Here is a 26,484-nt window from a genome sequence, read left to right as displayed (position 1 = left end):
ATTATAAATACGTAAGCGTATATGTAAATCGTTACTATGTGAATTGATGTAGTAATAACTTAGATATTATGAGATTATAACATAAAATTCTTCATTGATTCAGTTAGTTATCGGTAGGTTTTCCCAACGTTATGATAACGAAAATGCAAACAAAACAACCTTTGTTGGCTTGAATATGGCGAATACAATAGGGAGTCTCAAGAAGTGTATGAAACGTAAATAAAACCAGGAGATTACTTTTTTCCAAACTACTTTTTGCCGAAAATAGTGAAAGGCAGAATAATCATTTTTGTTCTATGCACTGTCATAAATACGAAGAAAATAATATAGGGATTGAGCATCGATTGTGATAATATTATAACTCTCATGATATATGAATTTAAAATGATAAGAAATCACTCTAATTTGAGCATTCTGAACATAGCGTTATTTTGTTGTTTATTTTTCATATCTTTATAAACAGATTCTGATTGAAGGCGCATGAAAAACAGTTAAGTAAAATTGAATTCCGCTCGACAGTTTTAAAATCGTTGTGAAATTTGTACCTTGTATCAAGTTTGTGATTTAAAGCACTCTCCTGCTTTTTTATTGAAGATAGAAAAGTATTCTGGATTCATTCAATGTTTATAATGTCGATGGTGACTAAGTTTCAACTAGTTTACTTGGAAACAAGTTATTTTCAAGTTATGAAAAGATAAGTTATTCTAGTATGGCATTACAACGTAACGACAACTTATTTTTAGCTGAATTAACAACTAGTAGAAACTGCGCTTTTTGAGTCATGCAAGTGGCTAGATGTTAGTAACAATCACTCAAATATCTGGTTGCAAACTAGTCACAAACAAGCTAGCGTAACAAAAATTGTTACTTGGGATATGTGTTTGTTGAATAAATGATACATATAAATCCATAAAACGATAATTGGTAACCGAGTGAAAATTATATTCGGAGCTTGTAAAATTCTGTACAAGTGGAATAATGCGTCATTTGAAAAATCAAGTGGCTATGAATTATATCGTTTGAAGGTTTATGTCACATGTAAAATTCATAATTTTTTCTGTGCACTTAGAAAAAAAGACGTGTCTTTTTATGTCTTTATAGACGCACAGAAAAGGAATGTAATTCACTTAAATTTACAATTCTAGGCATGTAGACATAAGTCATATCTTCACTTTAGCTGAAGTTTACATTGGTACAAACACAAATATTATTTTTACATGTTAATAGATGTAATATTGTGTCATCACCGAAGAAATTACGGCATGCTTGAATTTACGTCAAGCGTAATTTTCATTTTTTTCTAAGAGTGTAGACATCTAATTTTTTTTAACCGAATGCGGCTTCACCAAATGTGTTTGGAATGTTTCATAAACGTTAGCAAAACATTCCCTGCCTTCCATCGTGACCCAGTGGATGTCGCAACGGACCCCACCCCCTTGCTACAGCCCGATACATCCACATTAAAGCACAATTTCATCCGGCTACGGCAGAAGCAGAAGTAGCACGATATGATGAACTTGTGTGATTTGCATTGTTTAGTCGCTCGTTTATCTTCCTCCGACGAACGTTCCCAGGAAGCAGCACGGAAACTGCAACGACTGACCGAACCGTGCCGGGCTCCGGGTGATGTCTTTCCGTCAGGTCCGTAGCGAAGGAAAAACTCCGGCCACTCAAATGCCACAGCAAGAAAAGAAAATAAACGAAAATCTGCATGATAATCCTCCATAGTGGTTTCAGGATGGTCGTGCTGCTACTCTGGGAAATTTCTCCCAGCATAGCGCAGCGCAGCGATGAGCTTCCACAATGGTTTACCGTTTTCTTGATGCATGATGTTTGTTTTTCGATCATAATTTATTCGGTGAAAGCAGATTTATTTCACATCGTTAAACACCGGCACACGGTGGAGAGCCCCGTTGCGTTTTGCAAGACCATTCGGTCGGGATGTCGGCTTTGGTTCCTGGTTCCAGTGGATTCACTTTGTTCTACAGCATATCGATAGTTTTCAGTTGTTATCACACACTCTCTCTCTCTCTCTCCGTCTATCGATGTTGAAGACGATAGTTACCAGAACCGCAAGAAAACTTATCGCGAATATAGCACTCCTAGGTTAGAGCACAATACAATGGGTTAAGCGAAAGTAAACAATGAAAGCATCTGATGGCAGAAAGATACTCACCGGTTGGAATGTTGTTACTGAATTCGCATGCAAAAGAGATTACGATTTCTGTCTTTTGTGATGATTTTTGCTGGCGTCTGGTTGGGTCTGTTCCTATGCGAGTTCTGATTCTACATCAGTAATAACCGAAACTCACTCACTTTTGTATGCACCCAACGGAATTCAACGATACTTGAAGCGTCGATTATGAGTTTGTATTGTTCTATCTCTCATCGGTTCACCGAACACAATACGATCCGGGCAGTATGAACAGCACATTTGAAAAGTAGATTTTTCCACCACAAATATCTGTTCATAAAGTGACAGCTTAGCAGGAAATATATCGGCGATTTCACAAACTTACGTCTCTTCGTACTGCTCAGGGAATTACTATAATTATCAGGAAACAAGGGAAATGCAATATCTCAAGATGCCAATTTCCTCTTTACTTATCGGAATAGCGTTTATGTTTATTTTAGGGTGCACTCGATAAAAATGGTTCCAACCAATATTAAACAGATTATCGAATTTTCTTGAAGTTTTCAAGGAATGAAAAACTACTGAGTTATGAGCGTTGTAGTAGGATACTAGATCAGGCCAAAACCGAGTTGGTTCTTTGTGCAATCTTTTGAATGGCAAGAGACGCTTCTTAAGACATTATTCTATGTAAATCGCACCGTTGATTGTTCTGTAAGTGATGAAGGGAAGGCTAATTTGACCACATTCGCCAATCGTTAGCCAGATCAGGAATTCATTCTTGGCAACGGACCATTAAAATCACGTACACCCCTTAGACAGAAACTCATTGATCGCTTCGTCTTGTTTTTCCAATTTGTTTCTCCAAGCTGGTATTAAAAAAAAAACTAGACACAACCAGGTCTCGACCAAACATTTTTTCCCCATTCTCATTATTTATTGCAAATTTTCAAAGTAATGCGGAGTTTTTTTGTGGTACGCATTCCCCCGCAGAAAAAAAGACTTGAGTGTAGTTTTCTTTTTCTCTTTCGCATTTTTACTATCAATTTCATCCAAATGCTATCGTTTGCAGGGTGAGAATGTCAAAACAGCCGAAAAAAATGCTTTAAATCTCCCACACCTTGCACGAGTTAACAAGTTGGGATGGTGATACCATTTTTAAAAACCCTTCTTAATCCACCTAGTGGTGTGATAATGCCTTTCTCTTCTTTCATAACTGTCTCACGAGAATATATTTCATACTTTTATTGAATAATTTCGGATACTAATTTTGACACCAATTGATTCAGATTGATTCAAGTAGTTCACAAAAGCATGCTTCAGTGTTTAGTTCACACAGTCAGCATCATTTTTTCAAACTAATGCTTGACATTTGCGTTGAGTATTTGTGTGAAAAGAGTGATGCTAATCTAAAAAAAAACCCTTCTTAGTCCACTTAGTGGAATTTTCATATACCTTGAAAATCACCATAGGAATGGGTACATGAAATTTTCGAAATCGAAAAAAAAATTTGATGCCAAAAGTCTTAGAATTGCATGAAACGTCGATATTTAGTGTCATCTCGAAACAATTTTTTTTTGGAAAATCCGACTTTTTGAGAAAAAATATCAAAATTTTTCTAAGTCTCAGAAAGTCAATTTTTTCGAATTTTTTTTTTAAATAACACTAAATCTCAACGTTTCATGCAATTTTAAGATTTTTGGCTCAAAAAAAATTTCATGTACTCCCTCCTATGGTGCTCTTTCAAGATCGAAAATTTTCAAACCTTAACCGCTGGGCAGCACCCTTTACCCATGTCCGATTTAGCTCAAATTTAGCATGAGGACTATTTTCGAGGTACTTAAACTTTTGAACAGTAGCGTTTTATGAAATTAGAGGTGAATCCAAAATATTGGCCCTTATATATTAGAGCGGTAAAAAATCAACGCGTTTTGTTGGTTACGTCACTTATACCATTATTTCTCCGGAACCAAAAGTCACAGCCATTTGATCTTCAAACTTGATCCATGGCCTGACAGTAGCTTTCAAACGAGCCAAAGTTGGTTGAAATCGGATCAGCCATCTCTGAGAAAATTGAGCGATAAAAATATCTTCGAAAAGCACCCAAACACAGACACACACACACACCCACAAAACACACACACACACTGACACACACACACACACACACACACACACACACACACACACACACACACACACACACACACACACACACACACACACATACACACACACACACACACACACACACACACACACACACACACACACACACACACACACACACACACACACACACACACATACACACACACACACACACGCACACACGAACACACACACACACACACACACACACACACACACACACACACACTCACACACACACACACACACACACACACACACACACACACACACACACACACACACACACACACACCCACACACACAGAGAGAGAGAGAGAGAGAGAGAGAGAGAGAGAGAGAGAGAGAGAGAGAGAGAGAGAGAGAGAGAGAGAGAGAGAGAGAGAGAGAGAGAGAGATTTTCCAATCTCCTCGAACTGAGTCGAATGGTCCCTAGATTTAGTATAGATAGAGTAAAAAGGGTAAATTGATGATGCAAATTGTTTGTCATGAATTTGAGCCAAATCAAACAATACAAAAATAAAATTTTAAAAATGCTGTCATTTGCGATGGAATTGCTCAAGTACAACGCATTGGAAAAAAATATTAAAACCTGCTTTGCTCTTGAATATTAAACATAATAAAAACAAAAGCCAAAGAAACCCAACCTCGGGAACAATCGAACAAGCTATATAATTGATTCATAAATAAAAAAAAATCCGTCATGTGGTGTAGAAAAATAACCAAACTCCGGGCGTCCATCCTCCGGTATCCGGTTCAGATCCTAAATGATTAAAATACCATTTTCACCATTCTTCCCGTTACAGATCCGCCTCCGTGACATCTACCACCTGGCCCGGTCGGTGATGAGTGGAAAATCGCTGGCCCTACCGAGTGGCTGGTGGCCACATGAAGCCACTCGCCGGTTAGCCGTACTGTGCGTGGCCACCGTAGCACTTTTGTTCGCTCGATTGCAAATTATGGGCTCCCAGCTACCGGTCTTCACGAGGTAAGTGCATTAATTATCCATCTCTTCGGGACTTGGTATTTCGAGTCAGTTCCGACGTTCCTGGTGGGACGAACTATCTCATCTCTGCCGTGGCAAACCACATCGCCTGCCAGATCGGTAAAGGTAGTGTGGAAACGTTCTAGCCGGAACCATCAGATGATCCAGCGAGTGTGTCGTAATTTCATGTTGCTGGAAATAGCGTAAGCCTCGGTGAGATTTCCGACCGAACGCAGCCCACTGCTCACGTGTGTGATTCGATTCGTTACATAATTACGAATAATATGTGGAACAGACTGCGCAGCTGAGTATGTCAGGCCGTACCAAAGGCAGTTGGAATGTAATTTCCGAATTTCATGCTGGGTGCGCCGGGAGACTCGTGTCTGCAGCTACAGGGATTCTCGGTTGATGGGAAATTTGATTACGCTATACGTGTGTACGCGGAGTATTAAAGAAAACCTAACGAATCGTGTTTTCACTCACCCAGTTGTTCATGAAGAATATGTTTGAATTGACCTTCATCAGTGATTTTAATGCATTTTCACATTAGGAAATTAAATTAAAAGTACAGCTGTTCTGAACACAGAGAAAAAGAATAATGTATGGACACTCGTCTTCGTTCTGAAAATCCTGAACGCAAAACATGGTCCTTGTTGCCGATCGTAAATAGATTGCAATTAAAATATCACCTCTGCTCAGCAATCAATTTTCTTCCCCATTTACGATGGCACTTTTTTTGGCACACCGGGCAAAGGCTAACGGGCACTTGAAGTAATTAAAAGGCTCCCTATTGTCAAACCTTCATTCTTCGAAAGACACATACATTTCGACGGAACAGAAAACTCCAAGTCTACGACTTGAAGTCAGCCAGTGACGACCGTGCATAACTTCAGTCAGTCTATTTTCGGTGTTGCGAAAGATCTAGACTTTGAATTTTTCAACACGAACTTTACTTGACCGGTTTGTCAGCAGGATATCCGATGATTCCTTCTCAAAATGAAAAATTAGTATGAAGCGCTACCCTTGTTAGGAAATATTGGACGTGGGAATCGGAGAAATATTATTCCGATCAACAGCAGGAACAAGTCAATTGTTGTGTTAAATTATTGTTTGACGTGAATACGTCCTTCTTTACTATAGAGTGCCTTTACAAAATTTTCCGGGTGACGAATTTTGCGTCAACTCGAACAAATGTTGGCTCTTCTGGACATTCAGCCCTTGTCTTAAAAGCAACTGTGCAAACTTTGTTTTCCCAATATAGATCTAGACTACACAGCAAAAAAATAACGAAGTTTACACGAAATCTAAATCAATAGTACTATGAAATAGACATCAGTTGAATCTAGAATCATATTGCCCTTCTCTTGACATGCAAATAGTCTCATTTAAACGTTAGTATGATTAGCTTATCAGATAACCTAATAGTAACTTTCAACCAAGTCTAAGCCTTTCGAAATCGATTCTTTCATCTCCGAAAAATTTTGGTGCATTGAAAACAGTGGGACCTGTCGGTTTCGTCACATATAACATCACATTTCTCGAACTGGACATGCTCGCCATAACCCTTCCAAATTAGATTGACATTATTAGCTTTCAAATTCGTTGAGTAATCGTTGAGAAAATCCAGCCGATGTAAAATGTGCGATTATCACTATATCTCCGGTCAACAGCAGGAACCAAAAATCATAGCCATTTGATCTTCGATCTTCGGTGATTGATAGTATCTATTATCTTTCTCCGGACAGTATCAGCCTAGATGCCGTGTGGAATCCGGGGGGAAAAATGTAACCAAAAATAGATCCACTGGGTTCCTGCTACCATGGCGTAAAAGGGGAAAATTGCAGGAGTTCCTTTTTCTCTTCAGTTATCAGATTTTTTCAATGTTGCACATCTGATTACTCTCTTCTACTAAATTATCTCTTCATTAAACTCCATTCAACTTATCAATTTCGGCTAGCTTGTGAGCAAAGTTTTATTTAGTATTTTTCTTGTTCGTGTTATCGCTTGTCTTTCACGATTATAAATTGAGTATTAAAAATCAACTATTGCAAAGATCCATTAAGGTGACCGTGGACAGAGGCCAAGGAAAATAAATGTAAAAGTATTGGTTAAACAATACTTTTTCATATAGTAACAGTACTTGTGAGTAGAGAAGAATGAAATAATAATATTTGTGTGCTGAAAGGAATACAGTTGCAAGAACAAAATGTAAACATTGAAACTATTCAAATCACCTAGCAGAACAGAGTGGATCTCATCTTCATGCTAATTCTGGAGTTAACAAATTGCAATCATAGGACCAAAAAAATATAATGATTGTGCCAAAGATGATAGTTTACTATTTGCCTTCGTTTGGTTCTTGGCATTTTTCTTACATTACAAAGTAAAAAGGAAGCTTTTACATTGATGGATTAAGTTTAGTAACACCACACGAAAACAGAACAAACTCTGTTGTAATGGCTTTTTGTATTAATTTTAATTTTGGAATATGAAGCTCACATATTCAAAAAATACAAACCAACAAATTCTACATTTTCCATTTTGTCGACAACATCATCGTTTTCGGAAAGGGAAGCAACCTCACCCAGAGAACAGTCAAGTGGCACTTGACGAGAGGGCTTGATGATAAATCGGCTATTTGCTCTGAAAAGATTTATCATGCAAATTTGAAGATATTATTTCATATATTGACGAAACTTTACCTATTGATACCAGTACAGTTTCTAAATTCTGCGGTATTGTTTTGAACTGGCACTTCTGGCAGTTCTTCCACTGTTTGAACGGATGAGTCTCGCACATACTCACTACCCAAAACACACTTTATCATCGTATTCCATTTATTTTTCTATTGATTTTCGCGAATGAGCGCTGCTTTCTTTTTCTTAGATGGACGACGAATTTTGAAAAGATTGCAATACTGGAACTGTTTGTTTATTTTTTGCTTTCCATAGCGACGGTAAATAAGACAACAGGGTTGCGGATAACTTGGAGAGGAAGCAGTGTTTGAAATGGAAATTATGCAAATATTTTCGTTTTTTATAAATATTGAAATTTTAGATGGTGACGTACGAAAGTAGTTTTGATCCGTAATTTTAACTATATCAATGTGCGAATAATTGAAAATATTGCCATTTTTAGTGCATCGCAAGGTTTGTTCTCTAATTATATATGGCATCACTGCCAATATAAAAGGGTGGTATTATCAATACTAAAGCAGGCCGACAAACTTTTTATCGTGGATTTTTGGAAAACTTTCAAAACCAGAACTGTGAGTTATTCAAAGGTTTTATAATAAAATGTTTAGATCAGAGGATAAGTTTACTGGTGAAGAACAACTCCAAAGGGGTTTATAAAGCCTTCTTATGTCACAGAGCTTTAATTAGCAGTTGAAATTTTGAGGTGAGTGAAAAATAATAACATTCTAAGAAGAAGCCTTCTAATAAATGTTCGAAAAAGTTTTGCTTAAATCATTCTTCAAAGTTGATAATTTATCATAAACATATATCAATACGATGAGTGATTATGTCACCAAACTGCAGTAGCAATTCTACGCAATATATTTACCCCTACGCGTAGAAAAAATGTGTTTCATGGTTTGTTTACATCAAGAGCAGGGCAAAATAGCGGAAGGTGGAGTGGGAGGGTGGGCGGTTTCTTGGTTGCCATTTGTGGCTCGCTTCCATGGTCACCTTAATATCACAATTTTAATAACAAAGATAACATAGATACTTGTTTGTTTGATAAAGTTTTTTCTCGGTAGCCGGCTGCCCAGATCAACCAATATAACAAATTAACAATTTTTCGCGGTAAATAATAAAAATCTGTGAAACCTGTTGACCTGTGTTTAGTGATTTAAAATGATATTATAAAACTTTTAAGAATAGGTTACTATAACGAATCAACTATTTTGTCTACATCCTATTCACTCGTTAATTTTGTAGCAGGTAATTCCATTTAGAAAAACCTTTTTTAATCCACCTAGTGGTGTAATGTTGCCATTCTCATATTACTTATATTTTCAAAAATTTCAAAATAAACTTTCTTTGGGTATGAACTAACGTAACCTTTTCAATTTGTAAACAGTTATGTCAAGTAATAAGAATTTTTCTTTATTTTGCACCCCCGCACTAAATAATTAAACACACTTTACCCTATAGTTTATGAATCGAAGGTCGGGCCCGAATGAAATTAAACAGCAACCTATGAAGCTATAAGAACTTTTATTTGAACCTGTTTGTGGAAATCGACCAAATTATATCTGAGAAAATTGACTGAGTCTCGTTTTAGAGTTATTGACCACTATTTCCGCTACTTCTGGAACCAGGAACATTAAACCAGTATACCCGAAGTCGGTTCGTTTAGTAAGTAACTAATATAGCCTACAAATTGAATCAGTTTTGAGCCAAATTTAGAAGAACTCTACCCTATTTTGCATCGTCGCTCTAAATGACGGTGTGCATTATTAAACACAATTTACCCTATGTAAGCATGATGAAATTCAATAGTACCCTAAGGGACTATGAGCTTTTACACACTAAGTCTTCCGGGCCAATTTTCACTAGTCAATTTTTTAAGTGATTGCATAAGCTTTTTAGGCAATAAGTGTACTTTTGTAGAAAAACGTCGTTATCATGATATTCTGATAATACTAACAAGTAGGTAAGATTTACAAATTTACAGATTTTTCACCTGAAAAATATAAATTGAAATGTGGCAATCCTGCACGCTATACGAAACTGAACAAAGCACGTTGCGAACGGAGCAAAGCCGCACGTACCGACGCGTACCAGTTTTGCATAATTTTGAATAACTATTTGAATGTTTTGACACTCATCGTTCTATAATTTCAAAACCGGAAGTCGGATCTGAACGAAATTGCTCAGTATCTGTTAAGACAATGAGAGATTTAATTTAAATCATGATTTGTGAAAAGCGATTTAACCGTTGCTGAGAAGTCCAAATGCTTTTCTTCACTATTTCAGTGCTTCCGGAAGCGGAAACCGAAGACTAGTAGTCCCAAAGTAGGTTTATATATTCACTAACTAACAAGATCTGTCAACTAGATGGATTTAGCAGCAAGTTTTATAAAAATGCGCACCTCGTTTCGCCATCGCTTGTGAAAAAATAGTCATGAAATTGAAAATTTTCACTAATCGTACTGAAATACCGGAACCGGAAGTCGGATCTCGATCAACTTCTCGGGGACTTTTTTAAAGAATTTGAGAAAATCGGTTAAGAAATTTCCGAGAAAATTGGGTGCGCATTTTTTCATAAATTTTCACATATTTCCTTGTAATTCCGAAACCGGAAGTCGGATTCAAATGAAACTCAGAAAAATTGTGTGAGGTCATAAGACCTTTCATTTGAATCTAAGTTTGTGAAAACCGGTTCAGTCATCTCTGAGAAACGTGTGTGACTATTTTTTTCCTTGTTTTGGTGCATATCCCCCTGTAATTCCGGAAACGGGAATCGGATCGAGATTAAATTTAATAGCAGTCTATGGGACCATAGGACCTTTCATTTGGATCTAAGTTTGTGAAAATCGGTTCTCTGAAAAAAATTGAGTGACATTATTTGTCACATACATACATACATACACACATGCACACACAGACATTTAGTGATCTCGACGAACTGAGTCGAATGGTATATGACACTCGGCGCTCCGGGCCTCCGTTCGAAAGTCGAGTTTCACAGTGACTGCATAACCTTTCTATACGAGGAGGCCAAAAATAATGAAGTTTTAATTCGTTACGCGATAATATTTCAAATTTTCCTTTAGTTTCCACGAATCAAGACTTCCCAGAATTTCAACATCGGATATTGTTGAAACGTTCACTCGGGAAGTCTGTGAGTTAAGTGGTGGATCCGTGCATCTTGAAACCGGAACGGTATATACGGTCTATCGTAACAACAAAGGTTGGACTAACATCCCTTCCCAAATCCTTAGACGATCTACGTTCGGGCCTGGCCGGCGCCGGTACTGATGAATGGATTCATTGAAGGATGACTTGCCAGTCCCAAATCGGATCATATAGAAGTTCCCTGTACAATTTCAGTTAAAGCCGATCAGTAACGGAATAGCAACCAGGGGTTAAAGCACAATTTTTTTCCCTTTCTATAGACAAAGGTAAACACCGTTTTTAATTTGGATGAAAGGTTGCAAGACAGAATTGTGAATTTTTAAAATAGATTTTTTTTCAGTGTAAGACGCATTCTGAAATTTTTTCAGTATTTTTATTCGAAAACTCCAATAATTTTGTGAAATGATCACTAATACATTGCTTTTTGTGGTATTTGTCAAATTTCGACTAGAACCAGTCGGAAAAAACTAGCAAAATTGTTTGGCCATTTAAAAAAAAAGTCTGAATCAATTTTGGAAAATGCCACTGCTGTTTTTGTGTATACATGTTCAGAATGTTTCAAAAAAATCTTAGACATTGCTGCCTACTCCGAATACGATTTGATGCAAAATTCGTCAGAACGATGAACAAAACAGTTTAAAATTGGGGACGGCTATAGCATGATGAGTAAGTTGATGCCTTCCATGCAGTCCACCTGGGTTCGATTCTCAACCCCACATATTCGGTCAGAAAGGTTTTCTGGAGATGTCTTGGAAAAGTTCGGAACTTGGAGATTTGATATTATCTCGAAAAAAAAAACCCTTTTCTCAAAAAATTTCTCAAAGCCTTGAAAAATGTTTGACTTGAGATGCGACTTCAAAAATGACAGGTTTACACGAAATTGCGAAATTGGCATTTCCAACAGTTTTCAAGCGACTCTTAACCACATTTACATTTAGAGTGATATGTTATTCTACACTCCAGTTGCATCTCATATGGAAAATTTTCCTTAAGCTGATTTAAATGCTTTGAACTCCTCAAATGATTGAATGTAGTAATAATAGTTTCATTCAGTTGAAACAAATGTACCTGATGTGCCATATGACAATGCGGGATTTTTTGCAGGAACAACAAACAACAATGGAAAAATCAAATCTTAAAGCATGTTTTATTATGCTGCTTAGAAAGTATTTCATATACAGAAGTTTCAAGACACAAAGTTCTTCAAATAATCAGAGGAAAGTGCCATTGAAGCCAATTTGTTCTTGTTGTATGTTGCACTTGATTTCCATATACAGGTTTTTATTTGGGCCCTTATTCTGCGAGTCGAGTGAGGTGACTCGACAAATCTCACCTCGCTGTCACATGACTGTAGTCACCCTATTCTACAAGTCGACTTGCGTGACGTGAGAGATTCATTCTATGGTGAGTGACGAACAACTCATTTTCCCAAACATCAAAACAATTGAAATGGCGCCTTGGTGAGAATCGCCGGTTATTCAATAAAAATCTTTATATTTTTGCAAAGTTTGTTATTTGCATGCGTTTACACTAATATAACAAATAATCTGAATGCACTAATAGAACAAATACGCGAGTGCATGCTCACTACGAATATTCCAGCATCGAAAATGATTTGGAACACAGTTGAAATTCGCCATATGAGCCGTGGAAGCCGCTGATAGTTCCTGCCAAATATATTTGATTAGTTTTCTTCATGGATTTGGTTACGATGGCCGGTACACTCGATTTTATTTTGTGGTTTCGATCAACTGATAGCCGCTGTACCCGGTGATGCTGTAAAAAATTAATAGAACAAATTGTCAGTAGCGAATCAAGTTGAATGTCGTATGTATTGTATGTCGTATGATTTTGCTTGCAATTGAACATTGGTTCTGATATTAGATGAATGGTGTTGTAACCGCCAAAAGCAGCAAATTCGATAAGTTAAATGTAAATATTGTTTAAGTTGACATGAAAAGCTTCAGCCCATCTGTCTGAAAGCGGTTTACAGAGAAAAGATTGCCTCATGTATTTTTTACACAAACAAAAAAAAATTCAAAAATGGAAATAGTTAATACTCCTCCTCTCAGAATATCCAGAATGTTATTTGAATTGGTTTAGCAAGCAAGGTAAGCGATTCCGATCGAGCGCATATTTTGAGAATAGCTGAAAAGATTAACAATTTCGGTTTTTCTGCCTAAAAAAATAAATAAATCCTTTTCCGTACATCATTCACACTTTTTATAGCAGAAATTTTGAAAATCTAATAAGAATAAGCGGCAATAGTAGAATGATTCTATCGCAATTATCAACTGCCTGTATAAAATCGGATCGCCAAACGAGAAGAACCTTTTGTTGCTTCAGAAAGGATCCCCACAGCAGCATGCTAACCTTTGATTCTCAGAAATGTCATCGAGAGAAATTCGCTCTCGCACTGGTGTCGATTCTTTGTTAAATGAGCCATGCCAGGTTTTTGTTGTTGCGATGATTTCCGTTTCTCTTTGATGGCACTGATTCAATCGTTGAAGAGTTGCCAGTGAACGTTCTTTGATACGATAAAAGCCATTCTTGATTCCGATCGAGCGCATATTTTGAGAATAGCTGGAAAGATTAACAATTTCAGTTTTTCTGCCTAAAAAAAATAATTAAATCCTTTTCCGTACGAATGATGTACGGAAAAGGATTTAATTATTTTTTTTAGGCACTTTTTATAGCAGAAATTTTGAAAATCTCTAAGATTTTTCGTTTTATATTTCTGCTGTCACTTGACTCACACGTATCGACTCTAAAACTCACCCCCGGTGACTTTTGTCACCCAGATTCGACTGCAAGAATACGGTGAGAGTTCATCCTGGTGACTTTTGTCACTTCATTCGACTGTCAGAATCGCGTGACTCGGGTGACTCGACTTATCTCACCTCACTCGACTCGCAGAATAAGGGCCTTGGTTTCAAATCCGTTGAATTGACTCAAACGAAATAGTGCATGACAATGAATCAACCAATTTCAATTCTAACAAACTGTTTGTCTCTAAAATCAACATTTAAATGGAATATGTTTTTCGCTGAACTTATTTGGGTAACGGTACCACCATTCACCTTAGCTACAGTAATTATCTCATATACGAAAACCATTAGTAAGAGTGAAGTATGCTGTCTCTGTTCGATAGATTGACTGTAAGAGTAAGATATTGTATTCGATTTTATGACAATTCGTTGATGGAAAGTCAAGTAATCGGCATGGCGACTCTACTAATAAGAAGACTATTGGTGCAATAGTCCTATCTGTTGGTGAAAATGTCTAACCCTTGTGAACGTTGTGACGAAAGCAAACACGTGGTTTTTAGTTTGACTTGGGTTGCTAAAGAAAACTTAATTTCACTAACACAAACGAGTTGTGTTTGCCCCCCACTTGTTTCTATCACATTGATTCTCTCTCATGTATTAAAATAAAATGGTATAGAAATTTAGCATTTTTATATTCGATATGATTGATGTGAAAACAACTATTACAAAAAAGGCGGGTGGGTAATGTCAGAGACATAACTGGATGACGAGAATACAAATAAAACTGGCCCGTTCCTTCACCCATCCGAAAATCAGTGAGTTAATCGATTGTGTGAATTGTTCAAGTTTTCTTCTTCTTCAATACGAGAATTTAAAACGATGCATCTATACTAAAGTATGGATTAGTTACATCAAACATTCTGACATACGAATATTCATCTCGTCATCCATTGCCGCATCGGTGGTATTGTTGTTGATTTCGTTGCTAGTTGCTGGAGATGCGCTTTGTTGTACATTGTTTGCGGTTGCTGGTTGGTTGGGTGGTTAGTTGTTAACTGCAGCTGGTGTACTTTGTTCTATAGCGGATACGTTGGATGGTTTCGTTGAAGGGGATGCTTCACTGTTGTTGGTGACTGTCATAGGAGTACTGGGGTTGCTTAGGGTTGGTGTGAAGAAAGCACTGTTGTCCTTTGGTGTGGTTGTCTCCTTGTCCAGTTTATCACATAGCTTACCGTAGTGAACAGCTTTTTGGCAATATTGACATGTGGCCATCTGATTGTCATAGGTAACAAGTGATTTGTACGGAACTCTTGTATCTTGACCGAAAATCACATAAGAAGGTAAAGGACTCTTCAAGTGTATGCGTAATAAACGTACGCCATTTAGAATACCAGGGAAAAAATTCTTCTACTTTTCTTTTTCGATAGAGAGAATCTCTCCGTATTGGGACATAGTTTTGCGAATATATGAATCGGTGACGCTTGAGGGAAGATCATGTACACGCACTTCTATAGCACTATCTTCCATATATACTGGAATGTTATACTTAATGTTCTCGTGCTCCACATAGTGCATATTGTTATTGTTTTTTTGCGAATTGAATTGCATCCAACTCTTTATAAAACTGGATGTAAACAACATTATTTGTCTTATTGCATTGAAGTAAATGCACACGTTTAATGTCAAGATGCATTTGCTCCTTAAGCAAACCTTCAAGTTCTCGTATCGAAGGTCGAATTTTGCACTGCCTGATGTCAATAACAATTGTTTTCTTTCGTGTCGACGGTAGCTTTTGTTCGTTTCGTTCACTCATTTTGAGATCGTTGTATTGTTCACTACACAATACTATACTTGGTTTCTTTCGTCTCGAACGTAAGCGGTTTTGTGTTTAATCGACTGACTTGGATGAGATGTGAAAGCGAACTGAAATTTGGAGTCATTGAAAGGGCTAATTTTTCATAATGTTTCCCATCGTTGTTCACTTGTATTTTTCTCCAATGCAATCGACCTACAGCAGGAAGACCCAATCGCAATTTAAAGTGGGAACTGCATCTGCGAACATCCTGCAGCAGAACTGCTTCCTGTGCGAATTGATTCAATACTGAAGCCATTTTGGTTTTCGCGTGATTTCGTTTGTTGCTCTTTCACAAATGGGCGGTTTCAAAGGCCACAAAAATAGGAACATACAGAATTTCAATGTTTCATTTCGGATTTGCATATTTCAGTGAAAGAAACTATAAAAATGCTGTACGGGATTTATTGCTGGCATTTAAATTGGCATTGGTTCAGAGCGAAGCAGTAAAATGCCGACTTTATTAGCACTCATTTGGTGCTAATTTTTACCCGGGTGTCGGTGGTTCAATGGATACGGCGCTGGCATTACAAGCCATGTTCGACCCCGACCTGGAAGGATTCTTAGTGTCAGCAGGATCCATAGCACCAGCCATGCAATCATTCTGTACGCTATAAGAATCGGCTGCGAAGTCTGTTGGAACCGAAAGGCCAAATTCCACAAAAGGAATGTAATGCCGAGACTTTGCTTTTTTTGGTGCGAATTACGTAGTGCGAAAAGTGCAAAAAACTGATGATTTTTACTTCGGATTTGCGACGATGCCATTCATAGTTCCCTAGATAACATTTGAATTCATTAGAAGTGCTGATTTTGCATAATGCTCCTCATCGCTGTCCACTTTTCGTTGTATTTTGCTTCAATGCAAACTACCAGCAGCGGAGTGACGCAATCGATGTTCTTTGAAGGGAAACTAACTCTGCCGAACATCCCGCAATTGCTTCAATACGGATACGAAATTGTTGGTACTGGAACTGCCAGCTGGACCTGAAAGTCAATTGCGCAGGCTCAAATGAACGAAATATATTAAGGGTTTAAGTGTTAAGGTACGAAAAAGGCCTCATTGGGGTTTTCTCTTTGATACTTGTTGATATCAAACATTTCAAAAAAATTTAATTTGGAATCATTTGTGATTATGTCATTCAACTGAAAATGTTATCACAAATTGATGATCATATTTCCGATGGTATGTAGCAAAAATTATGATGATACGTTAGGTGCAACTGGAGATATTCACGATCAAAAACTTATCACTCTCTCAGAGGGTGAATTTTCAAAATGCATCCCATAGTAAAGTAAGTCGTATTCACGACAAAAAATGAGTGTTATGCTCCGGTGGATAGTTTCTACAGGCGATGCAAACGTCTTCAGTTCTAGACGCGTAATTGCATGCATAGCCAAAGTTATCCTCCGTTTCAAATATGCTCAAGATTTTCGATGCAGCTTGAACAAAAATTTCGTTCTCCCCGCAAACAAACTAGATAACCATGTCCAACAACTGCCATGTCTCATTCCGTCCATGTTCAGCCAATTGTTTAAAGTTTACGTTCTTCGGTTTCGAATCCAACGGTAGGCAAATTGCTGAGACTACCAACCAGCACAAAGCATCGTAATAAATAGTTACGTTCCGTGTTGCATTTCTAAGTAACGAACAGAGGTCGTATAGCTGTCCTTCCGTATTCGATGTAAGAAAAATGTGTTCGTTTACTCTAAACATGACTACTCCATTCTCCAACCTCATTTCCGGATCAGACAGTTTACAGCCGACTGGGATAATACTGCAAGTCATCACAGTACAGCAGCTACGGTGTCTAAATGTGATACAGGATACTCGGCCATCTCCAGTCCGTGCGCCCAACTCTGGGACAGTCTACATCCAAGAAGCTGCAGTTGGCTGCACTCGCTCAGTGACCATAATCCTAATTAAATTCTGCTGCCTGTCAGATACACACCCACGCCGCTACTACGGGCAAGCGCAGGGCGAGGAACAAACATGTTTGGTGCGCCAACGGACAGAGGCGCACCTTAAACTTGTTATTACACCCGAACCGTTCCAGCTGTGGTCTCGACCACTGCAGCAAAAACAACAACACCAACATCCCCCAATCCACTGGCAGTGCATTACGAGTACAGAGTTTTCCACTGATATCATTGTTGTTTATGGACTGTGCCAGAACCGTGCGCTGTTATATATCTTCAGTTTCGATTTATGCAACCCACATACAATGCACACTGCATATTGCAGAACAATGCGACGTGAATTGCTAGGTACATGAATTCGAAGCAACTCTACAGCCACCGCAGCCGGCACCTACAACAACAACAACCATGATGACGACGATGATGACGACGCTGACGACGACTACGACGACTACGACGGCTACGACGACGACGACGGCGACGCAATGCAGGGCTTATGGATTTGAAGTAAGCAGTCAAACAGAAAGGCTGTATATTACAGCTCAGCTATGCGGTTAGACAGTTCGAATCCTCTGAAAGGTATCGAATCTATTTACCGCCTGTCGAAACGGATCACAACCGTGTCGTTTCCCCTCCCACTTCGGTGATATGCTTTTTGCATTGGCTTTAACGCACCAAATGCCAAAATGGTCGATCGACCTGCAATTCTTCTTGCTGCTGTAGGCATTCTCCCAGTCAATCCCGCCGTCCTGCTGGCTGCACACGATGCCCAACTCACAAAGTAGAAAGTGCGAAGACAAACGTGCGGCACTGAAGTAGTTTTCCATTAGTACGAGAGAAAAGCTAGCAATGGTTTGGAAAATATATCATTGTTGGCCATGTTTGGCAAACGGCAGCCGTTCTAGATGCGTTAGCGAAAATTGTTTGTTCGATCGATTGACAGCTGCAAATCAAGAAAGCCTGACGCGTTAACCCTTTCCGTTGATTTGTGATGGGGATGAAAATTCATAGCAGTTTTTTTAATCTATTAGTTTGGTAGATTCGAGTGAATCGTTTTAATCGAGTGTCTTACCGCCATGAATCCGAAGTCGATTTTTTTCCGACATGAACTCAATAGGTTAGGTGGTACCCAAACTGTTTTGGTCCAGTGCCCATTTTCTACTGCCCACCGAGCTAAAAAAAATAAAAATCCAACGAAACCAATTCGGCATTTTCTGGCAGCTTACTTTAGTTCAAATTGTAAAGTAGAGAGAAATTTCGTCAAAACTACTTTGATTAAATATGTTATCAAGTGAACATTGGGTAAGCAAAATAGACAACATCTCACACAATTAGTCAGCCGAAGAATCGAAGAGAAATTCGATATGTAAGGAAAAGGTTTGATAATTGTTTACGTGCGGTATTAGATTACCGAGGTGCTTTTGTTCTAACAAGCCGCAACACAACAAAACGCAAAAAAAAATTATCACTTGAGTAAAATAACATCAAGTTCTTTCCAACCGGGATGTCTTCTGAGTTATGTTTCATCATATTCACAGTAGTTCAGTTGGCAGAACGATTTTCCTGGGCTGGAGAAGGTTGTAGCCTGTTTTCGTATTTCGGTATTTTCATTTTACCAGTCATATCTTTTTTGAGTACGTCTTTCCGTATGGTAATGAGAAAAAGTTTTCTTGTGCCCTACGAGGACCAAACTGTGGATTTTTCTGAGATGAATAACTGACAGTATCATACAATCAACTAATTTTCGCAACTAATCTCACATTTATTCAATTATCCGAAATAAAAACTGCTAACTGTTAGTGATTTAGATTTACGAATTACCTCACTTAACAGTTCCGAGATGTAAACATCGATTATTTTAGACATTTTCATTGTACAATTATCTATGGATTATCGTACTTCAATACATAATCAATTGCATGGTGTTTGCGTAAAAAAGCAATAATTACAAAATACTCAAGAAAACAATAAAGACTGTCTCAGAAAGTATGATAATAGTTCAGAATCTGTCAATTTTTATGGCTGCGTCCTGTTGTTTACACTTTTCTCTAACCACTTGTGCAGTTGTTTATTCGTTTTCATTAGTTTGTTTCGAAATGCGTGGACTTTCAGCAGAACAACGACGAAAAATTTTGTACAAATGGTGCACAGAACGCGGACTGTCACTGAGAAAGATAGCAAAAATGGAAGGAGTAAGTGAAAAAACCGTGCGAAATGCAATCAGGAAGTTCGGTGAGGATAACACCTTTGAGGATGAATCGAAAACGGGTCGAAAAAAAGGTCCTGCTAACCCTCAGTTGGATAAACGTGTACTGAAGGCGTTAGACTAAAGAAGGAGGTTTCAGTTCGGGATCTGGTAAAAAAGTGGGCACTTCGAAGTCAAATGTTCATCGTGCTAAAGAACGCTTGAATCTTCGAACCTATAAGAAGCAGAAACAACCAAAACGTAGTCCGAAACAAGAAGCATCGATCAGGCCGAGGGTTCGAAAGCTGTACAATATGATTCTTGCTGGAAATTTGAACTGCATAATCATGGACGACGAAACCTACCTGAAACTCGATTACAAATTCTTGCCGGGACCACAATATTATACAGTGCAAGAAAGGCAAGTGTTAAACCAGTCGTCGAAATTTTCGAAAAATTCGGTACGGAATTTAATGAGGAACGTTCGCAAGAAGGTGCGCCAGCTAGTCTACAATGGCGAAGTAGCAAATGTTGACAATAATATTTTGTTGTTGTAGTCTAATATTATCAGCATATCGAATAAAATTTGAATATCTAACACTTGTGAATTATTTACAGCGAAATCAAAGTTCGTCCATTCTTTCTGGAACAATCTTTAGTCGTCTCTAAAATATCTAACTAAAATTAGAAAATCAACTAATTTTTTCACCAAAACGCTGATATCGGTCTTGTCATGCAAATACATCGATTTTGGGTATACCGGAAAAATGATCGTTTACTCTTGCTTTTCTCAGAAACGACAGGATCGACTTTTACAAGCTTAGATTCAAATGAGAGGTGTTATGTTCTCATAAGTAAGTGTAGAATTTTGTTCGAATCCGACTTCTGATTTAAGAAATACAGGGTTAAGTTTGTATGAAATTGCAACCCGTCATTTAGAGTGATAATGCAAAAAAGGAAAAATTCTTCTCTCGAAACTGTTTAAGTTTTGTGACGAATCGATTTCAGTTATGCCGGCTCCCAGTTCCCGGTTCTGAAAGTCCCGGCTAAATTGGTCTAAAACTCGACAACGGAACTCACTTAATTTTCTCAGAGACGACTAATTTTGACTCAAATGAAAGATTTTTTTGGTCTCACTAATTTGGGCTACTAATGACTTTTGTTTTAATACCGACAACATGGTGAAGTGTGTTTAAAATTTGTACCGTTAAAAGAGAAAACGCAAAACCAAACGAAGGATTCCTATACACTTTTTTTTAAATTGGAAACGTTATGCTAAGATATGCTCAAACAGAATTTTTGTCGTGAATACGACATACTCACTATTTTTAAAAGTTACCCTGTACAATAATGTGTAGAACTCAATCGTGAAAATCTCTTGTTGTTCTATTTTTGTTCTCCATGCTATCGGGAATATGATCAGTAATTTATAATAAAATTTTAGTATTATGAAATAACCACAAATAACTCAAAGTTATAGTTTTCTAAAATTTTTGGTATCATCGAATATTAAAGAGAAATACGCATGACGCTTGTTTGTCTTTCTCGTACTCCGACGACAGTTTTGATGCAGGCATTGCATTCTCATGTTATCAACTGGGTAGGTATAAAATGTAAAAATCGATACGTTCCTTTGAAATTCATGTTAGTCGACCGTGTGTACTTCTACAAGCGAACAATTTTTTACGGTCTCATTGATTTGAAAGTTAAAATAAGTGTACCTAGAATTCGTCAAACTTTAGTATAGGTACACTGCTACAAGTCTGTAAGTAAAGAAATGAAACCTTGCACAATTCACACAATCTATCAACTTATAAGAACGATTTTAGGTATTCAGGAGTGTAAAGATACGTGTTAGTTATTGTTATTCGTATTCACGCTATTCAGTTATGTCTCTGACACATACCACCCACTTTTTGTTCTTATTCAGAATTCAAACTGGAAAAAAAAAATTTCTTAGAAACATTATCTCAGAAATTAGAGTTCTTAGCATCCATTATAAATTTTTGTCCATGGGAACGTTCTTTGTTTTAAAGACTGACATTCTTAAAAAATGATCTAAACTCAACAGAGGAATCTCTCTGCACAAAAAAAAACAATTCAACAAACCTCAAACCCACGTTAGATACACATTCGAGCACGGATCGTGTCAAGCAACAAATTTCCAGTAAACGATTTTATTTTTGGTTTTTGCTACACAAATATCCACTTAATGGGTTTGCTGAAGCCTCGCTGGCTCTTTAACTTTCGAACCCATTTTCACCCAGCACTATTCCCTCGTTCGAAATTCATAAAATTTTCCCCAACATTACCTATCTAGTATGCAAGCTTTGAAAAGTTACAAATGGTAACCGCTGCTCACTAGGTACCGTGTTTCCACGAACACCGAAACGACGACATTGTCATGCATCCTAGCAGTACCGAACGCACCGAACAAAGTCATCAACTTTTGCTTGCTGGCGTGTATCGTCGGTACAGTGAAACCAGAGCGCACGGTGCAAGTGTGCGTCATAAAACTAGCATAAAAGTTAATAATTTTCCCCGTTCCCCGTTCCGACCCGAGCAGCATGTTGTCAACCAGAAAATCAATGTCTCTGCAGGAATGCAGTCCCGTTTGCAGCCTCGTCGACGCGACATAGAGAGACACGGTTTAGCGACAACATTCTCCTGCGAGACGATGCTGTCACAGGCAGACAGCCCTCCACCCACCGAGTCGAGTTGAGTCAACCGTGCGCCCGATTCGCAAAATACTAGAACGAACGACCGACATAAAACCAAAGGAGTAAGTGTTCGAGTATCGTCTCGGGCAAACGAACGAAGCAGTTTTTTAAACACGGAAAATATCTGTTCTCGACGCTCGGAACATTTTCCGGCGATATATTTAGGTTCAAAAGGTCACCATTATTATGTTTTACAAGTATGAAAATGACTACAAATAAACGTGACCCTTAGGCTAGAACAATTTTCCTTACATTTCTTTCCGTGTGTGTTCAACAAACAATACCCCCCCCCCCCCCCCCTTTCCCCCTACCCTCGATTTCAGCCCGAGAAAATGTGGCTCGAGCCGGGTCGCTTTGTCGGTTGGATATGATGTCTGGACTGCCAGCACACACGGATCATAATGTTGTTCCAATAAAATGATATTTCCAATCAATTTCGTATTACAACGTTACTATGTTATTTAATATGTTTGTTTATTGGGCCTTGAAAATGACACCGTAATTGGAAATTGCAAAATTGCCTTTTCGTATGCGAGTAAACTTTCTCCGTCCCGAGAAGGCCGACGTGCATTCGGTAGGATCCACGGGTTTCGCGCTGGTGAAGGCCAGGTCCGGTGAAGTGAAGAGAATAATCGTGTGAATAATGAAACATTTCAGTTGGGCTGCATTACATGACTGGCAGTGCAATGGTTGATAATTAATGGGACGCATTTATGTTCTACACCTAATTCGTTTGGTTGAAGTTTTCCGTTTGATTGTAATTACGCAGTTTGAAACACGAGAATGGAAGCACGACCACTGAAAGCAGTTGTTTCAAACAACACGTCCCACAGTGGTTCGAATCAATAAAAACGTAGACATAAATCAGTAGCTGCCAAACTGTTATTTTAATGCATTAAGTTGCCTTTAAAAATATTTACAAATATATACCGCGTAATTTGATTCTATCCCTACTTATTCATGGCCTACTTTGACAAAAAATATAACCAAAACTTTTTTTCTGAAGAGATAGAAATTTTTTTCTTCTACAAAGTTTTAGAACTATTAAAAATAATTTACTTTGTCAAATGTACCAAAAGTCTAGGTCACACCGTTTCGGATATACAAAGCGTTTTCATGGCAACCTCCCTAAAATCAGTTTTTTGTTCATAACTTGTTTCGAGTTATTTTTTTATGCATACTTTGTTTGGAATAATTGAAGAAAATAAAAAATCCCATATTGTTGTTGAAGGTAGTGTATAAGTTTGTTGTTTCCTGGCCAAGTTATACATCATTTTACCTTTTTTTATGTATGATAAAACCTTACACCGATGCGAAATATGCAACTTTGTGCAGCTGATTTTTACAAAATGTATGAGCAAAAATATGCTCAATACTATAAAAAAAATCTAACTGGAACTCGATTTTTAGGCCTTTTCAAAGTTAGTTTTAGTTATTGAAATATGACAACCCCCTTAAAACTAGTTTTCTAATCATAACTTGTTTCAAGTTAGTTTTTTATACATACTTTATTTGGAATAACTGTAGAAAATATAAAATCCCATAATTTTGTAGAAGGTAATGTATAGGTTTATTCTTTTCTGGAAAAGTTATACATCATTTTACCTAGTTTTACCTAGGAAACCTTGTACTGCAGCGAAATGTGCGACTTAATGCAGCAAACTTTTACAATACTTATAGGAAAATATATTCCTAATCCAATTTATTTTCCAACTAGAATATCCTGAGTACTACTCGTGTGACTCATTTTTACTATGGCCATGCTGAAACCATAAATAGTTAAGAAACGGAGGGCGTCACGCGTCTGCTATTTCTGTAACTCACTTTTGCAGTGAGCGTATTCCGGTGAATCGAATCTTTAAAGTGAACTGATAGCTCACAGCTCTTTTTAAAAGAATCGCAGCTCACTAGTTCACCGCACTGGTAAGCAGGGATGCCAGGTTCACAGATTAATCTATGTTTCACAGATTTTCAACATTTTGCACGGATTTTAAAAATGGCACAGATTCTCATAGATTTCTGAAAATAGTCACAGATTTACACAGATTCTGAAATCGATCATAGATTTTTAAAATTGATCCCAGTTTAGTACCAAAAATTACAGAGCGGTAGGAAATAGTGAGAGTTTTTGGATGGTCACAGATTTTTGAAAATATGACCTGGCATCCCTGTTGGTAAGGTGAAAACAAGCTACGAGCTGAACGGATGTTCGGCTCTTGAAGAGCGAGTTATAAATGAGAAGAGATGTGTACATAAGCTTTTGTTTGTTCTTCCAAATGTGCAACCTTGGATCAATAAGTCCCGAGACTGAAGCAGAGATGGTGCTCGTAGTACACCAGTAACCACGTCTTTCTAGAGTACTAACCTTTGCTTGAAACGGGTCAAAATTTTAAATCGATCCTACCAGAAACAGCTGAGTTATCGAGGTTGGAATAAAGTCGTTTTGTAGTTTGTTTAAAAAATGGAAAAAACCGAGTTTCGTGTTTTGATAAAACATTGTTTTTTAATGGATAAAAACACCGTGCAAACGAAACAATAGATTGAAAAATGTTATCCGGACTCTTGTCCATCAAAATCAACGATTTGTCGGTGGTTCGCCGAGTTTAAACGTGGTCGTATCGACACAAATGACGCGGAACGCTAGGGTAGACCTGTGAAAGCCGTTACACCGAAAAATGTGAAAATTATAATGAAAGATCGTAAAGTGAAGCTCCGTGAGATTGCTGAGATGACACAGATATCATATGGAAGTGTATTTACTATCCTTCGTGAAAATTGAGCATGAAAAAGGTTTTTTCCAAGTGGGTGTCGCGATTGCTTTCGATGGAACAAAAACGCCCTGCTACAAGTCGATGAAAACAATGGCGAAATTGAACGAATTGGGCTTTGATCTGCTTCTGTGACTACTGGCTCTTTGCTGATCTTAAAGAAATGCTCCAGGGAAAAAGATTTGGCTCAAATGAGGAGGTCATCGCTGGAACTGAAGCTTATTTTGAAGCGAAAGATAATTTTTTTTATAAACATGGTATTGAAAAATTGGAAAAACGTTGCAACCATTGTATCACCCTAAAAGGTGTTGATGAATAAAAAAAAATTTTGCAAAAAAAAATGTTGTTTCCATTGTTAGTATCGGGACTTATTGATCCATGTGTTATCTATCCTCCTTTAAAAGATTGAATGAGCCATTGTCAATAAGAAATCTTACCTCTCACTTAGTAGGCTGAGGTACATTCAATAATGCCACTATTGTAGATATTCTCAAATATGACATAATAATAATTCGCAGACAAGTTAGTTCGCATAGCATTGTTCTTTGTGCATCAATGATATCGATCATGCATATGAAAGAAAAACGGAGTAAGAAAAACGGCGCTTAAAACAAACCTTCAGTTCAGCTGATGAGCTGATACATTATGTGTTGAACTTTTGATAATTTTTCGGATTTTCAATATTTAAAACTAACTTTGAAAAGGCCTAAAAAAATTGAACCGAGTTCCACTTAGATTTTTTCTAATATTTTTAATTGTCAAAAAGTAAACAAAATAAAAATCACAACAATTATTTATATCTTCAGCAAAAATATTTCAAATGTTTTTGTCTTCAAAAACAAATAGAAAAAAAAATTTTGTGAAAAAAATTTTTTCTTCGAAATTGGTACTACCCTCTTAACAAAAATTAAGGTGCAACTTTCACAAGAAGCGTAATATAATCTTGTAAAAATTCTTCGAAGATACGTTAGTTCTTAAAAATCAGTGAAAGTCAGTACAGACTTTTGACCGTCTTTATCCAGTTTTGGACCACTGTGCGTTCGTCAAAAAATTTCCGGTTGTCAGACCAGGAACAGCACTTTTTTCCCAAATTTCGATTATACTCATCAATGCATTCTTATTGAAGAGCAATACAGTTGTTTA

At 37.5% G+C, this 26,484-nt stretch overlaps 1 protein-coding gene across 2 annotated transcripts in view; it reads left to right on the top strand.

The window, feature by feature from the left end:
• Positions 1 to 26,484, top strand: part of LOC131434462 (protein O-mannosyl-transferase Tmtc3-like) — a 696,449-nt gene that overhangs the window by 564,302 nt on the left and 105,663 nt on the right. For both annotated transcript variants that reach the window (XM_058601183.1, XM_058601184.1), the window contains exon 7: positions 5,089 to 5,270. In XM_058601183.1, coding sequence (XP_058457166.1) covers positions 5,089 to 5,270 — 182 coding nt within the window. The remainder of the gene's footprint in view (positions 1 to 5,088; positions 5,271 to 26,484) is intronic.

This window comes from Malaya genurostris, chromosome 3 (genome assembly GCF_030247185.1).
Source record: "Malaya genurostris strain Urasoe2022 chromosome 3, Malgen_1.1, whole genome shotgun sequence".
NCBI lineage: Eukaryota > Metazoa > Arthropoda > Insecta > Diptera > Culicidae > Malaya > Malaya genurostris.
Note: the sequence above shows the minus strand (reverse complement) of the source record. Positions and strands in the feature narration are given on the sequence as shown.